Source organism: Pelodiscus sinensis, chromosome 4 (assembly GCF_049634645.1).
Source record: "Pelodiscus sinensis isolate JC-2024 chromosome 4, ASM4963464v1, whole genome shotgun sequence".
In the NCBI taxonomy this organism is placed as follows: Eukaryota; Metazoa; Chordata; order Testudines; family Trionychidae; genus Pelodiscus; species Pelodiscus sinensis.
In genome coordinates this window covers 27,204,318-27,223,315 of record NC_134714.1, presented here as the reverse complement: position 1 = coordinate 27,223,315, position 18,998 = coordinate 27,204,318, and the positions used below count along the sequence as shown (strand labels likewise).

Sequence of the window (18,998 nt, the reverse complement as noted above, 5' to 3'; positions counted from 1 at the left end):
AATCCCGGCCCGCTGTCGGAGCACTAGACCCAGGTGTCGCTGCGTGCAGCGGCTGGCTTTCCCCTGCCCACCCAGAGCCGGCCCGGCTAGCACCCGGGGCGTGGGAGCGCAATGGTGTACGCTTGCCTGCCACGCGCTGCCTGGAAGGCGGGTGCCCACGACCGCGAGCGCTCGCCTACCCCGCGTTGCGGGCGAAGCTATCGATTCGCAGCCCACCCCAGAGCGCACCGGCTACCGTGACTCTAAGAGGCCGGCCGGCCCAGGGCTCTCGTCCCAGGGGAGAGGTCACCTAGCACTGCACCACAACAGCACAGGCTCCACCCTGAGAGGGCTGCCCTGCCTCTGGGAGACACCATCCTCAGAGGGAGCGGGACGTCAGGCTTCCTTTTGTTGTGCGCGTGCGCAACCCTTTCCTGGCAGCCGTTAGAGCTCTGTTTTCAAAACCCACCGCCGCTCTCACTGTGTAGGACTACAAATCCCGTGATGCTGGCCAGAGACGCGGCTCGTGGGCATGCGCAGATGGCTCTGCGTGTCGTGCGTACGCGAGAGGCGTGTCGTTGCGTAGGCTCCCGTTCTAGAACGTCGCTTGTGGTAGCGCCCGGGCGCCATGTTAGGAGGAGGCCAGAGAGGAAGAGGAAGGAAAAGCGGCGGCGGCAGCAGCTAGGCCTAGTGGAACAGCTCTCCTCTCCCTCTAGGGCCCTACTCCGGCCCGTATCATGCTCACGGCTTCCGCTTCCCAGCGGGGCGAGTGACTGGTCCGGAGGCGGCAGCGGGGGAGGAGGAGGGGGACGAAGAAGAGGCGGTGGCGCCGGAGAGACGATGCCGTTGTAAGTTAGAACCCGGCAGGGTGTCTCGAAGGCTTGGGCCTTATTTCTGTCTAGCCTGCTTCCTCACCACGGGTCCCGTCTCCCCTTCCTTCCCCGGGATTTGCCCCCTGCGTAGCGGGACTGCGCTCTCTCGCCCTCCGCAGCCTCCAGTTTCTTCCGGTGCCGTAGCGTGAGGGGCCGCTGCCTTGCTGTCTCCCGGGCTTCGCTCCCCTTAGCCCATTTCTCTGAGGACGCTGTGATAGGATGGGAGGGATGAAGGGGTCATGCGGTACCTCCTTCCTGCCAGACTCGGGAAGACCCCATACGTCGTGCTACCAGGGCTCCCTGTAGTTGGGCGCTTTCCCACTGTGAGGGGCCGCCCGGCGGGAACCGCACGCTTGTCTCCCTCCCCCGCACGAGGGGTTAAGCGCGGCCTTCAAGGGGCCTCTTCCACAGAAACGATGCACGTGGAAGGGCTGCTCTTTTACTTCTAACGTGTAATGTCTTTGGACTGAGCTGGTGTCTTGCAAATGTTTCCCCCAACCGCCTTACTGCGCTGGAAAGCAGTAGCAGCAGTTCTGTTCAGGTTACTCTGTTAAACCATGCCATTAGCGCCCCCTGCCCTATGGAAGCCACAAGCTAGTAGTCCCTGATACTCGTTTCTCCCGGACTTCCCACCACCATTCCAGCTCTGAAAAGTCGGTGGGGTTTGTGCGTCTCTTGTCTGCAGTTCTTTGAAAAACTAGAACTGGAGCTCAGGGTATTTTTCTCTTTGTGGTGGGTTTGGCAGCCTTGCATCATGTAATGATGGGGCAGTGTAAGAGACAATGACTTTTTGCAATTCCTTTGATTCCTTCTAGTGTTGGAAAGCTCTTATTTGGCATAGCCCCATTCCTGTTTAATTCTAATGTTTAACTATTACTTTCATTGTATTAAGAGGATTTTATATTTTGAGAAAATACAATGAAGATTATTTCTTTGAACTTAATGTTCCATTTGTGGGTCCATTCTAAAATTGCACCATTGCATATGTAGGTTTGAGAATAGATGAGTCCTGAACTCTCATGTGTAAGTTGGAGATTTTATACATTATTAGGTTATTTAATTTAAAATACCATGGTTTAATTGATTTATAGGACTTAAATCTGAAATTGTAAAGTCTTTTCAGGATTAAACTTGCCATACACATTTCAATTCTGAGAACTTTTTAAAATAGAGATTGCATTGGTATATGGTTAGACTGCTGGCATATATTTATAACTTAGGAAATAGTTGTAATTTTACAAATAATTTAACTTCTTTAAAAAATGCACTGTTGATCTCTAAATTTTGTTGGGATCTTTTATAAATGTAAAAACATTAGATGCTTCTGCAGTTCAAATAATATAACAAAATGCTGTTCACAAACATAATTCCTCTGGCTTTTCTGAAATGTAGACATTGTGATAGTAGGAACCTGAAATTAACTATAAGCTACAGAAAGTTTAGCGCTGACCTGCATAGAGATATTGCAGTATAAAAATGCTTTTAAATGTATTTAAATTGGTGCAATCTCTGGGTGTAAAGTTGGCCTCATTTTTATTGTCCTTACTAAGATATACAAAGGGTGAATGGATTGTGAATAATGGCTGACACACTGGATTTGTAGAATTCTTTCACTTTTAATAATATAAATTGGCTGATGAATGCATTCAACTGACACTGTAAGTTGTCAAAGATGTTTTTATTTAATAGTTAAAATCACTAGTAGTAGACAAAAGGACAGAAAAATACATTGAGCTCTCTCTCTGGTCACTTTTAGGGTTTGTCTGCACTGGCAAATGTAAAGCGCTTTGTTACAGCGCACGCTGCTCGCAGAGTGCATCAGTGAAAATGAGGGATGTGGTAGTATACACATTTGAATGGTTAGTTGATGAACCCTTATGGTTACACACTATATTCCCCCCCCTCCCCCCACCCCTCTCATGCTGCTACCTCTGTATTACTTGCAAAAGTCCACTGGTGGTACTTGTACAGGAAGCTGGACCTAACCAGTGATAACATTCCTATGCTTATAACTATGTGCTGTAGCTTCCGTAATATTTGTGAAGGGAAGGGTGAAAGGTTTACTCAAGGCTGGATCACTAAGACTCAGTGCTTGGAGGTTGAGTTTGAACAGCCTGAGATCAAGGCTATTAGAGGAGCACAGTGTAGGGCCAGGAGGATCAGGGATGCTTAGAGTCAGCAATTTGATGCTGAAAGCTAGTAATATTTGTTAAGCATGTGAGTGCAGTGACTTGAATACTAGTGGGATATTCTGATGGGTTTCTAAGGGTACATCTATGCTGCAACACTTATTTCAAAATAACTAGCACTATTCCAAAATAACTTAGTCCATATCTACACAGCAAGCAGTTATTTCAAAATAACGTCAAAGTACTGTCAAGCTACTCGACTCCTATAACCCTCATTGCACGAGGATAAGAGAAGTCGGAGGAAGAGTGCTCTGTTTCAAAATAAGTGCTGTGTAGATGCTTCCTATTTTGACATAAGCTATTTCGAAATAAGATACGCAATTGCAGTAGCTCAATTTGCGTAGGTTATTTCAAGTTAAGCCCTGCAGTGTAGATGTACTCTTAAGATGCACTGAGGCACGATAGTGCCTGTTGCTTTGCTGGGGTGTCACTTTTTTTCATTTATTGGAATAAAGAAACCCAAGAATTTCACTTATTAAAAACAAACATAGAACATGCATGCAGCGTGACACATCTGCAGTTTATGGGGAATAAGGAAAGAGGTGGTGAGGCTCTGGCACATTTACAGATTTTGGGATGTCTAGGTATCATGCAGCCAAGCTGTCTAATGTGCTGTGCAATGGGTGCTGCAGTTCAGAGGGGTTAAACTGTGTGGGAATGGAGTGCATTAGGTGCCTGAAGGAGACTGCAGGGTTGGATGGTGAAGGAGCAGATGTGGAATGCAGTGGATGCTTAATGGGGGCAGGATGGTGGCCACAATGTATTGGTGGTGAGAGGGAGGTGGATGAAAAACCGTTTTGGATACCAGCTGCAGTGGATGTGTTCATGAAGCTGCTCTGTCTGCAGTACTACCAGCATCTGGAGTACATCAGCTTGCTGCTTTGTTGTTCTGGTACTCAGCATTCTCCTTTTGCTCCCTCCTCTAGTTGTCCCTTCACTAATTCACTTATTTCTTTTCAGCAGCAGCATGTAGCATAACCTTGCACATCAAGTCATCCTTCCTCAGGATGCTTCCTTGCCCTGCACAGGCTTTCACCATGCAATATGAAGGAGGCCTGGATCTTAAGATTAAATTTGTGAAGCCAAAATGCTACATTTTGAGGAGGGACCACTGTTAACATTAAACAGAACACTGACAGTAGCTACATTAAACACTAGCAGTATTCACATCTATCATTGATTGGCTATCCCAGGGTGAATGAATATAAGACCCTCAAAATGGTGCATTGGGTCAGAGTTGTAGTCTGGGTGGCTGTATCTTGGGGTGCACCAACCCTTCAGGGGGGCCCATTAATCACTCTGGTCCATGCATTTTCTGCTGGTTGTGGTAATCCTGGAAGATATTTCGCTGCTGAGGTGAGAAGGGAAACACAAGAAGGTCTTCTTTGTAAGTGCAGCTTCTGTTTTGGCTTTTATGTAGCTTGCTTGTGTGCAGCAGTGGTCCTCCCAGTGCTTCTGTCAGAGAGGTGTGGGAATGTTACCCTTTATAGTACAGTCAACACTGCAGTTCTGCCACAGAACCTGCGCAGATGAGTAGCCCATCATCTCCATCACACTTTCAGTGAGATCTGTGAGACCAGTTACAGTGAGGTGAGAGTCCATGAATACCCTTTCCCTCATCTGACTAGCCCGATGTTGGTACTAGCATAACACAGATCCAACCCTGCTTACTGTAACCCTCTCAACCTCAACATCTTGCTCCAGTGTGCTTCCAGAAATTCAAAGCCACTTACCTGCCATCTCCTTTTCTGTTTGTGCTTCCCCAACCTCCAAATACTACAGTTTGCTTGTTTTCTGCAGGGCAGAAAATAACTCCTGACTGCATGCATCTGTGGCTGCTGCGCCATCCTCTGGATCAGAGTCCCCATCCCATTTGCCACCCTTGTCCAGGATTTTCTCCTCTTAGCTCAGTGCACTCTGGGATGGGCCCTGAAGTATCCACAGGGGCCTTTGGAGTAGATTTGGGATTTTCCCCAAGTAGTTCTTCCTGCTCTTTGTAGAATCAGTAGTTTTTTGGCGCAGTATGGGTAAAGGATAGTGTCCCTAGCCTCTGTTTGTCAGGGGCTAGAAATGGATGACAGGAGATGGATCAGTTAATGATTTACATGTAATGTTCACTCCCTCTGGAGTATCTGGCATTGGCCATTATTGGAAGACAGGATACTGAACTAGATGGACCTTTGGTCTGACCTAACATGGTATAGTAAACTTCCAATAATCCGGCACCTTTAGGACCCAGGGGATGCTGGATTATCAAATATGCCAGACTATCTGGGGGGGAGGGTGGCTATGAGGAGTGGAGGGTGGGGTGGGGGGATGCCACCTCAAACCCCTCATAGCCCCCCCCTTGCAATATTCTGGCTCTGCCCCAGGTGTCCCCGATTCAGCTGCTGCTGGTCAGTTTCAGCAGCGGCTGAATTGGGGAGGTCTGCGGCAGAGCAGCTGGGGTGCTGCTGGGTTGGTTCGGTAGTGCTGCCCGTCGGCGCTGTGAGACCAACCCAGCAGCACCCCAGCTGCTCTTGGGGATGCCTGGGACAGAGCAACTGGGGTGCTGCTGGGTTGGTCCCGCAGTGCCGAGGGGCAGTGCTACGGGACCAACCCAGCAGCACCCCAGCTGCTCTACCCCCGGCTTCCCCGATTCAGCTGCTGGTCAGTTTCAGCAGCGGCTGAATTGGGGAAGCTGGGCGCAGAGCACCTCCAATTGTCCGGCTGCCCGGAACTCTTCCAGGTTCCCGATGGTGCTGGACCATAAGGAGTGCCAGAGCATTGGATGCCGGACCAATGGAGTTTTACTGTAGTTCTTATTTTCAGTATCAGAGTGGCAGTTTGCCTCCTGTGCCTTGTAGGCTTTTCACAGCTCCTTCATTATGGATCTGCACTGCAGTGTATCCTAGTAATGGCCTCTTTTGGTCATGCATCTCGAGATCTACCCATATGTATCCTAATTCCTATGGCTGGCACGCAGCTGGGACTGGACAGCCTTCTCTCCCCAAACACTGAGATCCAGACACTTTCTGAGGGGATTGTCATTTATCTGAGTACATATGACAGCAGTCTCCAGGGCTTAATAATGGTAATGTTTCAGAAGGAATCCTCAGAGAAAGGATGAAGAGTTGGTAATAGTGTCTGATGTGACTGAGTACAGAGTAGATATGGATAGCTTCTGTTTGCTACTCCTCCCCTAAACTGAAGGTTTGGCTTAGCAAAGAGTAGTATTAGACTTTGTCAGTATTCATGTGTTCTGTTCACAAAATCTCCTGAAGTATATTTGAGAGCGATGGGATGTTGGCATTTTGCAGCATTGCTTAAATGTGACAGAATAGTATTGCAGGGATGCATATACTTTAAGACTATGTTGCTTGCTTTTCAGAGGTTTAAATTTAGCCACTCTTCACTTTCTGAAGGGGCCATTGGTCACCAGTGGAAATCTTAACTGTCTATTAATAAAATTTGGGGGCATTAAAATTCCTTAGTTTAAAAAAAAATCAGCACCCCAATGTCCCAGCTTTCCCTCAATTTCTTCTGATTCTTTGGCAATTATTACTGTGCCAACAAAATGCACTGGCTTCATGTTAGTCTCAAGGTTGCCTCAGCATTTTCTCCTCATCTGGTTCTTTTCCTAGGCCTTTTTCCTCAGAGAGGGTCAGCCACAGGAGGTTGAGCTAGGAAGGGGATGCAAGAACAGTACCAGGCATAGGATGGAGTAAGTGGGAATGTTCTTTGAAGAGTGGGGACTGTCTCTTCAATATCCCCCCACTGCACAATTCTGAACCCCTCTTTCCATTTCATTCTTCCATGCACTGTTTCAAAACTTTCCCCCTGCTCATCATCCTTCTTCCTTCCCTTGACCGTTTCAACTCTTCCAGTATTCCTTTCATCAGGCCCATTGCTCTGACCATACACACCTCTGATTGCCTCAAGCACCTCACTTCACATAGAACACTAGAACTGGAAGGGACCTCATGAGTTTGTGTCCAGTCCCCTGTCCTGATGGCAGGACCTGATGGTCAGAGATCCAGACCATCTCTGAACATAAACACACCAGCTTCATTTTCCTTCTTGCCATACTTTTCCCCTGATTAAACTTGGAAGGCCCATGAGGAGAAAGAAAGTAGCAATGTAAAATCCTATTTAATCAGTTAACCAGTTAAATGGGATGTTGGAAGAAGGGGAGGAGACCACTCTGTCCCAGCAGGAGGCAGCACCAGTCCCATGGTACTGCCACCTGTTGGCCCCTGCCCTGAACAGCCCTCTAAAGGTGTGGGCTGCTCCCAGGCACCCGGTAAGGATGATGCTTTCTTGGTAACTGGGTAACCAGTTACCTGTTCACATCCCTAAAAGGAAGCTGGTGGATCTTTGAAGAGTACAGAGACGGCTGAAGGGGGGGAGGGACAGGAGAATAAGGGAGTGGAGTATTTGCTTCAGGCTTGTACCTAATGTATGGGGAAGAGACTTGACACATCCATTTGCAGTATAAGAGGCTGAGAGAAGTGTAAGTGGCCTAGTCATCTCTGAGGTGTTGTCAGCATAAATACATCCTGACACAGTACTGTAACTATGGGACATGTGAACTCCATTCGTTTCAGTGGATGTTAGCGTGGGAAATGCAGGGAGAAGGGCTGTAACCTTCTAGATCCTAGCAAACATGTGAGGGGTCAGGAACTCCCCAGAGAGGAAAAACCTCTCATGAGAAGGGTCCTTGCTCTCCCACTATGGTCTCATTCTCCTGCCCTGTGTGTGGCCTAAGTGTGTCTCTGACCATTGCCCTGAGGAATGCAGCTGTGAATAGAAGGTATCTTCCCCAGTACCCAGTCAGGAAAATTGGCATGGGACTGACAAAGGGGCATTAACTTCAAATGGGAAGTGAGAATCAGTGCAGAACTGGTAGGCCTGCTGTCCAGTGTTCCCTCTAATTTTTCCATCCATGTATGAGTACATTTTATTATGTCCACCAAGGCATATGCATATGTGCACCAGCAAAAGGAACACATTCTGCTAGCTATTGGCACCTGCAGGCGCATGCTCTGCTAATCAGCTGGGTGGCACCTGAATATTTTCTGGATGGCTGCTCAAACTCAGCTTACAGGGAACACTGCTCCTGTCCCTAATTTTCTCTCCCTCGGCCTGATCTCTCCCCCTTCCCGTCCCACTTTCTCTTCCATACCACCAATCACCCTGTATTTCCCTTTGCACAACCCCAAATCCCTTTTATTTCCTTTCACTTCTTCCCATCTCCATCACTGTTCGAACTGCAGTGTTCCTTAGCTTCCAACCAAAAATAAGAATCTCCTAATGTTATGAGCAGTTCGTGTAAACGGGATTTGTTGATTAGGAACAGTTTGACCAGCTGACTCACCAACATGCTCTTCACCTTTGGTCCCCTTGTTGAAGAAGCATATTATCCTTATTGTTTACAAAGGTCTTTTTTTTTCTTTCCTCTATTCAATGAACACTAATTTCCATGGAAGCACTTAAATAAAATCTGAGTCTGCATGTGGTTTTTAGAACACTGGGAAAATACCTCTTAAACTGGAAATGTTGGTCTTAAGGCAAAACTTCCAAAAGGAGTCCCTGCTGAATGCAGGCAGAGAGCAAGAAATGTGCATAAGATAACATTTTCTGAAATGTGTTAAGGGTAGCTCACAGCACACATGTGCAGCTCAGGTTCAACAATCACACCATATGATGTTGAGCCACTGAATTACTATGGTAGCACATTGTTTGGAACCCTCTTGCTTCAGTAGAGCCAGCCCTAGTCTGTCTTGTACACCTGTATTGTGGTCCTCTGGACATATCTATTTGGCATATTTCAGCCTTGAGTTACAAAACTTTGTTTTTAATTTTAAGTAGTCTTCAAAAGTGCAGCACATGCCATGCTCTAAATCAGTGGTTTCCCAATCTTATTGATACTGGAGACAAGTAAACCCATTCACAAGCTTTTGGAGGACCAGTAACATTTATTTGCATATTCATTAAGCAAATTATGACTCTGCAAATAAATTGTCGCTGGCCCTACCTGTCTGGCGGGTTGTTCCATGTGCCTCCCCCCAGCCACATTATCAGCTGGTGCCAGGTGTTCTTCGTCGATGTGCCCGGCGGCTCCTTCCCCGCCCCGCCCTGCCCCAATCCTGGCCGCTTTATTGGCAGGTGCTGGCTTCCCCAGCTGCATCTGGTGCTGGGCATTCTGCGTTGGTGTGCATGGCTCCGGGCATTTTCCTTGGGTCCTAGCATCTGCTGGATCTAGCCCCTTCGCCTGGGAGCATGTCTAGCAGAGACGCCGCGGCAGCGGGCTCTCTCCCAAGAGGGCCGTGCTGCCACACTTGGCAGTGTGGGGTGCTGCTACCCTGTCACACAAATTAATAGGCTTGTGTGTGATGATTTTTCTAAGGTCTGATATATTTTTTTCTACTACTCTGAAGCATAGCAAATTTCAAGACAATCATAATGTGTGGATGGTAAGGTACCATGAATAATACATCTTTAAAGAGGAAGTGGGACCACAAATAACAAGCAGAGTTGGTGCTTTGCTATAATTTTGGTGATACAGATAAATCCACAGTTAAGTCTGCACAGGATTTTCCTTTTTGTGGAATTTTTTTCTACAGATTTAATTTTTATTAAATATTTTATAAAATTCAAAAATGATTTGTAATTTTAAAGGAAGTGTTTAAGAAATTAGTGTGACTTTTTAAAAAACACTTAAAAAAATTGTGGACTTGGAGTCTCTCTTCCCCCCCCCCCCCCTTCTTTTTTTGAATTGCATTCATGAAAAAATAGTGGACAGAATCCTGAAATTTCTCTCACACAAAAATCACACTTTCTAGTAAACTAGAATATTGAACAAGGTATTAAATACAGATGTTGTGATGTAATGTTACCTAATAATGGCATTTTTATTATGCTTTAACTACAAGAGGGATTTTTATCTGTGTCAGTTAACACAGTGCTCAGCATCAATTTGTGGATTTCTGTATTTCCTATATTGTAATTTTTAATTTGGGTATTAGCTTTTAACTATTTTAACTGCTCTTAAGTGTATCGCAGAATGTTGTATAGGTAGTCCACTGTACTCATAAAAGGAGTACTTTTGTTTATATATCATCATAAATGAAAGGCACTTCAAAAGCATAAAATAAGGGAAGAACCTTATCGTAAAGAGCTTATAAACTTATTGACACATTTTCATTCATTATCTTAACACTTTGCTCCCATCAGGAGTGTACAAGCAGTCCCCGGGTTACGTACAAGATAGGGACTGTAGGTTTGTTCTTAAGTTGAATCTGTATGTAAGTCGGAACTGGCGTCCAGATTCAGCCGCTGCTGAAACTGATCAGTTTCAGCAGCGGCTGAATCTGGACGCCAGTTCTGACTTGCATACAGATTCAACTTAAGAACCCCAGGCATCCCCAAGTCAGCTGCTGCTGAAACTGATCAGCGGCTGATTCCAGGAAGCCCGGGGCAGGAGCTTCCTGTAGTCAGCCACTGGTCAGTTCCAGCAGCGGCTGACTTGGGGACGCCTGGGGCAGAGCAGCTGGGGTGCTGCCAGTTGGTCCCGTAGCGCCGCTCTGGGCGCTACTGGACCAACCGGGCAGCACCCAAGCTGCTCTGCCCCAGGCGTCCTGATTCAGCTGCTGCTGAAACTGACCAGCAGTGGCTGAATCAGGACGCCAGGGGCAGAGCAGCTGGGGTGCTGCCCGGTTGGTCCAGTAGTGCCCAGAGCGGCGCTACGGGACCAATTGGCAGCGCCCCAGCTGCTGTACCACAGGTGTCCGGAGCAAAGCCGCGGAGCATGTGGGCAGCGGGACAGCCCAGATTCACCGTGGCTGTCCTGCTGCCCTCGGGCTCCGTGGCTTTGCTCTGCGTTGCCCCCCCTCCCGTCCCCCTGGTCTGCAGACCAGGGAGACGGGGGGCGGGGGGGCGCAAGCAGAGCCAAGCCGCGGAGCACGCGGCCAGCTGACAGCCCAGACACGTCTGGGCTGTCAGCTGACCGCGTGCTCCGCGGCTTGGCTCTGCTTTGCTCTGCTTTGCGCCCCCCCCCTCCCCCTTCTCCCTGGTCTGCAGACCAGAGGGACGGGGGGGCAAAGCAGAGCCAAGCCGCGGAGCGCATGGGTAGCGGACAGCCCTGTCCGCTGCCCGCGTGTTCCGCCGCTTTGCTTCCTCTCCCTGGTCTGCTGGAGACCAGGGAGAGGAAGGGCCCCGTTCGTAACTGCGGATCCGATGTAAGTCGGAGACTGCCTGTATTTCAATTTGCATTGAACAGACTAAAACAATAAGCAGAGAATGGTATAGCTGAAGAACAGGCTTGCTTTTGTGGTTTAGAAAGTACCACAGAACAGTTTTTAGCCTTCATGTTCTACATGAGAACTATTTGTAACACCAGCAGAAATAACTACCATGTCTTTGACTTTAAGAAGGCATTTGACAGATCATGGCATGAATTTGAGCAACCATGAGGAAAGTGTTTATAAGTTTATTCCTTCCATTAAACAACTGTATGCCAAGGCTAACTGTAGTTCTTATCAATGGTACAATAGGAAAGTCCACTAGGAGTCCTGCAAGGCTCCTTCTTTCACTCACGCTGTTCATCTACTTGTAGCACATAATGATTGAAGCCCTAGGCCAGGGGCAGGGGAACCTTTTTGGGTTGGGGCTGCTGACCCACAGAAAAATCAGCTGAGGGCCACACACAAGTGAGAAGCATAAAACCCCTCAAAACTAGTCCTTACTGACATGGCCCCCGATTGAAAAAGAAAGACTTGCCTCCCATTCCCCTCTCACCAGAGCCTAGGCGGGCCCAGGCTAGTTGATTGTGAGGTCAGGGGTAAATTGGAACACCAGTATGGGGACCCCAATGCTGGGGGGGGGCGGGGAGAAGCCCTGAGCCACAGGGGTTGGATCCAGGCAGCCAGGGGCTGCATCAGGCCCCTGGGCTATAGGTTTTCCACCCCTTCTCTAGAAGATCACATTATGCACAGTCAGCATTGGGGTGCAGAATCTCAAATTTTGAGTTCATTGATGGCCTGGCAGGTAGTGAAGATGAACTTGCAAACCTTGTGAAATCATTGGATGAAATGTCGGCAAAATACAGCATGGAAAAGAGGTGCAGATAAAACCAAGCTGATGACAGACATGATGGAATTAGCTCACATATCACTATCAATGATCAAGAGCTGGAGACAGTGAAACAGGTCAGGTATTTGTGGGCAATCATCACTGAAGGATCAAAGGCAGAAATTCTGGCAAGAACTCTGCAAACAGTTGCAGTGACTAAGCTAAAGCCATTTTGGAAGAACAAGAACAGCTTTCTGGAATCTAAGCTGAAACTTACACACACACTGGTCATGTTCATTTTTCTGTCTGCATGAGAGAGACAGACCCTTACAGCAGAACTTGAATGGACATATAGGTAGTAGAGATGCCCAGGATTTACAGAAATCTCATTTTCTACTTTGACCACATCACTAATAAAGAGGTCCACAACATCACCCAATTTGCTGAGTTATATGACTTGTCTCCTGACAGCCATGAAGAAGTAAAAGCTCAAGTGGTACCAACATGTAATGTAACAAGATCATTTGGCTTATCCAAGATCATTCTCCAAGGGACAAGACAGAAGAAGAGATACGTTGACAATGAGCGGACAGCGATAAACTTCATGGAGACTCAAGCACTAGCGCACATTCATCAAGGGTGGAAACAATTGGTTGGTGGTTGGCACCATCATTGATGAGCAGTGCAGTTATAGGAATGATATATCATTTGGAATAATTTAAACTTGCTGAAATTTAGACTAAATATTTCAGGCTAAAATACTTTAATCTCATTAAGGGGACAGCATTGCTGGTATGATTCATTACTGCCCCACAATTCATCTTTAGCTTTTTGAAATCGCTTGAAATCCTGTGCTTCTGGAAGCTGTGTGGGGAACTGTATCTTAGCCTTAATCACAATTTCTTCCAGATACCTATGTCTAAACTTCCACTTATGTCAGCAAAACTTATGTCACTTAGCTGTGAAATTTCTACCTTCTGAGTGTCACAAGTTACATGAGCATAACTGCTTGTGTGCACAATTGTCAGTGGGAGAGTTCTCTGCATTGGCATAGTGTGGCTATCTGAGAAACTTCATAGTGGTGCAGCTACGTTAGTATCACTTTCTAGTGTATACCTAGCCTGAGGTTGTTTAGAGTAGTGCTACTCTTGATGCAGGATAGACATGCAAAATTTCTTAAAATAATTCAGCATGTTTAGCATGGACACACTGAACTGTTTGGTTACATGAATGCAATAGCGGATCACTTACAAAATGTTAATTTCTCTAGTGAAGGCAAGGCCTTGGGATTTTCTTTAGTGCTTATTAACATAATATTCAAACACAACCTATAAGGTAAGTGGTGAAAAACGTTATTGAACTTGGAGTTTTCTGCTCCTGTTGTACTCCTGAGAGTGTGTGCTTGCATGGTATTAATAATCTTGCCAGTAGAGACGTAAAAGGATAAATGGTTAACCAGTAAGCATCACCCTTAACTGGAACTGTTAAGCATCACCTGTTAACTGGTGGGGGCTGGAGCAGCTCCCCACCTGGCGCAATCGGGGCTGCTCTCCCCCACCGCACGCATGCATGCACATGCTCCCTTTAATTGGTTAATCAGTTAAACATGATGTATAACTAGTTATCCAATTAAGTGGGATTTTACATCCCTACTTGCCAGTTATGGCAGAAACATTTTATTGAAGAGGGGGGCCTTTCAGCATGCGCTGAAATTTATAAACATCTGGATTAATATTATCCCTGAAACTTTACTGTTACTAATAGTATCCCAACTAAGACTAGTCATGATAGTGACAGGCAATTAGGCTAGATCAGTTTCCTGGGAGATATCCCATTAAAAGTTCTCCTGATTAAATTTGTCCCAGATAAACAAGTGTTACAATATATTCTACTTATGCATCAGTTTCTTCTGTGAAGGAAAGCAGCTAATTAGTGCATCACATGTAACACTTGTGAAGAGCTGGAGAATTGTACAGTGTCTCTGGAGCAGGTTTCTGTTCTTACAAATCCATAAGCTCTTCATTGTCCAGAGAGAAAAGACAGTTTCCTTTTTTAAACTGTCTTGTGGGGAAAATAATACAATCTATGAAATAAACATCATGGAACTCTATATAATTTATGTCTCAGGAGTTGCTAGGTTAGTCTGTATCCGCAAAAATAATGCGGAGTCCCGTGACACCTTAAGGGCTAATAAATTTGTTTGGGCATAAGCTTTCGTGACTAAAAACCACTTCGTCAGATGCATTTGATTGAGGGTTTTTTTTACCCATGAAAGCTTATATCCAATTAAATTCCTTAGTCTTTAAGGTGCCACAGGATTCCTTGTTTTTATGTAATTCAAGAATGAAGGCCAGAACTAGCATGGCCTATAAGATATTAACCTCTACTCCAGTTAGCATATGATGCCAAATCTGATGAGCAGATTGTGTCTAATGCAGAGAATGGTTTAGTGATAATCGGGATGGGCAATTCTTTTTGGACTGGGGGCCCATTGACCCACAGAAAAATCAGTGAGGAGGGGCCACACACAAGAGAAACCCAAAAAAGGATGGCGCCTGAAAGTAAGCACTGTGCTGTGATTGCCCCACCTGGGGTTTGGAAGAGGCAAAGGCAGCATGCAGAGACAATTCCTCCTACAGTAGGGAACTGGAGCTTGTGTTCCAGCCACATGGGGAGGAGCGGAAGAGGGGCCAAGCTTGGAGACTCACCATGGGGCTGAAGCACTAGTGTTAGCTTGCTCCACTGTGGAGGAACTGGGAGTGGTGTATGTAAGCCTTGTGCCTTGTGGGCTGGATAAAGACAAGCCGGGGGCCAGATCTGACCTGTGGGCTGTTGGTTCCCCGTTCCTGATTTAAATGCTTCATTACTCTGTAGATCAAATACTAAGCTTGAAAAATGTACCCATGGGCTTACTACCTGAGGCAGTAAATCTAATTACCAGCAAAACTTTGCCAGTCTTCTCAAATCTTATGTCCTTTGCTTGTTGGGTGTATCTCTTGTGGCTAAAAATCCTGGTCTACTCTGAGTTTGATCTTGGCGTGTCTAACGCTACTTTTCCTAATAAACATGAAATAAAACAGTTTATGCTGCACTTTTCAATTATGGCAGTTTCTCATTAATGTTGATGCCACAGTGGGGTTGCATGAGGGCTCCTACGCAGAGAGCTATTTCCTGGCATAGTAGGGGCTAAGGCAGTGGTTCTAGTGGTCTGCAGCTACTTCCCAGGTCTGCGGCTCAAGCTCAGCCTTCTTCTCCTTCCTGATGAGGTCGGGGAGCCTGTTCTGCCTCTTCGCTCCCACCACCACCGCCGCCGCATAGCGAAGTGCCCTCCCCCCCACACACACACACTGGGGGAACAGCAGTGAGGCTTTCCCTGCTTCTGCCATTGGCCAACTGTTGCCATTGGCCCAGAAGCTTCTAGCGCCACTGCAGCCTGGCATCCAGCCCTGCCCGCGAGGAGCCAGCTCCATTAGATAGGAGATTGGCTGCATTGTGGCATCTGCTTGCAGGCCCCACAACTTCCAAGTACTACCCAAGGCAGGTGCTGTGCTGGAGAAGCCCTGGAAGCAGCAGGGCTAGCACCATCGCACTATGGGGCTGAGGAAACATGCAGAGGAGCCTGAGGCCTTTCCCTGCAGGACCTACCCATCCTACCTTCTGCTCAGTGGTATAGGCAGCTGCATTTCCCAGGCGGGGAAGGCTGCTCTGTAGGGCAGCCACACAGCAGAACTCCTGCAGAAGCCAGGGAAGAGAGCTGCCTGTCTCCCCAAGAGGTTGGGAGGGTTTGCAGCCAGAAGGAGTGGGGTAACTAGGGGACTGTCTCCCACATTCACCCATCACCGAAGTGCTGGTGTAATCCAAGAAAAGGTTCTTTATTGCACAAAGCCACAACTAGTGCAGAAGACAGTAGAGGAGCTACACAGTGCTGAAATGGGTAACAGTTCTAACATTTGGTTTTCTATTTAGAAACCATATTCTGTAAGATTGTGCTACTTGTGGTAGCAAAATTATAGTAGCAGTTCCTGCTTCCGATAGCTGCTACCTACAAATCACTCACCAGTAGGAGCCACAGGGGGGCAAAGCCAGACAAGCACCCCCCACACCCAGACCCCAGCACTCCATCTTCCCTCATTCATCCATCTCTCCTCACCAAGACCCTGCATCTCAGGCTTGCTCCTGCACACTCCCTTCTGACCAGACACCCTTCCCTCCTTGCCACACACTGTCCCCGCAGCCTGCTCCTGCACCTTCCCCTTGGCCAGACACCTACCACTACCCTGCACCTGCACCCACCATTGTTCCACCCTCTCTCCTGGCCACGCACTATATCTCGCTTGCTCTTGCTCCCGCCTCCCAGCCAGACACCCTGCTCCCAGCCTGCTTCTGCCTCCCATTCAGACTTTGCACCCTCACTCCCTCCTACACCTCACCTTCTGCCCAGATCCTGCATCCCCATCTCTATCTCACTCACTGGCAGCCCTGCATGCACACTGAACCCCTTGTTTTTATCCCCACCCCAGAGTCCATAAAAGTCACTGGAACCCCAGAAAAGTAAATCTGGCCTGTGGAAAGCCCTGAACCTCAATCCTCCCTGTCACTTCCCCTTGCTCCGTGGGGCTCGAGCGCCAGAGGAATGAGGTGTCTCAGTTGGGGCCACATCAGTGAGGGTTGGGGTTTTTGGAGAAGTTTTTTTTGCTTCACACTTGTGGTCCCCAACTGATTTTTTTTTTTTTCCTGTGGGTCAATGATCTCCGTCCCAAAAGAGGTTCTCTGCCATAAATAAAGAAAACATTGAAACCTTTTGTCTTGGAGATAAATTAATATTTTACTTAGTTTAACATGAGAGTTAAAATGCTTAATCTGTTTAAATTAAACCGTTCTCCCTAGTTGCAGCACTAGAAAAATGGCTCAGGCATAATTATGTAATTAATGGTGAGTTTCCATTGGCAGCGTCCATGGAAAGATTTGCACTGAGACTGGTGGTCCACAGGCCAAAAAGTTCAAGAACTGGGCTAAGGTATCCGATCTCATGGGCTGGTCTCCAGTCTATCTGAAAAGAGGGAGCCAGGGCTGAGAAGTAGGGATGCTGCAGCCAGTCTGAAGACAAACAGCAATGGGTCTCCTGCCTGCATCACTATGAGAATGTAAGAATGATCACAGGTGTCAGACCAGTGGTGCATCTAGCTCCAGGGTGGGCAATAATTTCTACAGGGAGGTCCTGTCACAAATTTTGGTACATGGGCAGAAGGGGTGGGGCTGGAGGCTGACACACAGAGTGTGAGAATGAAAGACACTTTGGCTACGTCTACACTGGCCCCTTTTTCGGAAGGGGCATGCTAATTTTGAAAGTGGGAATAGGGAAATCCGGGGGGGATTTAAATATCCCCCGCGGATTTAAATAAAGATGTCCGCCGCTTTTTTCCCGGCTTGGAGAAAAGCCGGAAAAAAACCATCTAGACTGGCCCGATCCTCCGGAATAAAGCCCTATTCCGGAGGATCTCTTATTCTTTGAGTAAAGAATAAGAGATCCTCCGGAATAGGGCTTTATTCCGGAGGATCGGGCCAGTCTAGATGGTTTTTTTCCGGCTTTTCCCCAAGCCGGGAAAAAAGCGGCGGACATCTTTATTTAAATCCGCGGGGGATATTTAAATCCCCCCGGATTTCCCTATTCCCACTTTCAAAATTAGCATGCCCCTTCCGAAAAAGGGGCCAGTGTGGACATAGCCTTTGTGTGTGACTGACTTCATGACACAGACTGTGTGGCAGTGTGTATGTGATAGTGACACTGTGTTGGCTGCTACTGGGTAAATTTGAGAGAAGTCATGCTCTGTCTCTTTTAGGGGTATCTGTACTGCTCTGAGTCACTTATCATCCACACTTCAGATTGGAGACACACGGCAGAGCTGCTCCCTCTTCCAACCCCCTGCTCCGCAGAGATTGGGTACGGGGACAGTAGGACATGTTCACTTCAGCACTCCTCTCTTGCCCTCACCCACCCCTCTCTGCTCTGCGCAGTTAGCAGGAGAATCCTGGAAGCCACTTGGCTGCAGGATGAAGCAAGGTTGGGTGGAGGGGCAACTGAACAGGCTGTGGGCTGTAAACAATCCCAGATGTTTAATTCTCACAGGGAAGATGTTCTGTACTACTAATTGTTTGGTTGCTCTTCACTGTAGGAATGTGAAATGTTAACTAGGAAACATCACCTTTAATGGGGTGATGCTTACTGGTTTTGGTTACCAAGTGGGGTCTAGAGCAGTTTTCTGCCTGCTATGGATAGGGTACTGCTGGTCACAAGCAGGGGCTGTTCTGGCCAGGTTGGCGCAATCTCTTCCTGTCTCCCATCCCCTGCACCCCCTTTAATCAGTTACCCATAATGTTTAACCAGTTAACCAATTAAATAGGATTTTATATCCCTACTTCACTGTGTTCATCAATTTTAAGATGCATGTTTTTAGATGGATAATGAGGGGGAAATCTCGCTCCCCTGGGGTACAGAACCCCCAGAAGGGTTCGAGGCCGGAGGTCAAATCAGTGAGGCAGGAAAGAAACCTAGAAGAGAAAACTTTATGATGCATGCATGCAGGCTGTCACTTCCAAGAGTGAAGCAGCAGCCCTGACAGACAGATTTAGGTATCCTATATACAGAATGCTTAGACAGTTCAGTTGTGGATTGTTCTTCTTTAACATATCAAAGTCTCAGCAGAAGTACTCTGAGACTTCTGTTCAACCCAGGAGTGCTAGAAGTAAGTTTTTACAGTACACAAAGCCACATGAGAACTTGAGTGGAGGAGTCTACAAGGCAAACTGACAAAGATAAGAGTTTACATGATAATTTGTGACAGACTAGAAGTCTCCATGAATTTGAGATAGTCATTCCTTTGATTAGAGTTAATTTGATTTCACTCTG

The 18,998-nt window shown here is 47.1% G+C and overlaps 1 protein-coding gene across 5 annotated transcripts in view; it reads left to right on the top strand.

Annotated features, from left to right (window-relative positions):
- The first annotated feature begins 567 nt into the window (after positions 1 to 567).
- The window catches only part of PAPOLA (poly(A) polymerase alpha), a 98,434-nt gene continuing 80,003 nt past the window's right edge, over positions 568 to 18,998 (top strand). For 3 of the 5 annotated variants that reach the window (XR_001368989.3, XR_003091291.2, XM_006133714.4), the window contains exon 1: positions 568 to 827. Coding sequence is in view for 3 of the 5 variants with exons in the window: in XM_006133714.4 (XP_006133776.1) it covers positions 820 to 827 (8 nt within the window). In the remaining 2 variants the exon portion in view is untranslated. Of the gene's footprint in view, positions 828 to 2,607; positions 2,711 to 18,998 lie in introns of all 5 variants that reach the window. The other 2 variants (XM_075926615.1, XM_006133713.4) reach the window with 2 other exon arrangements.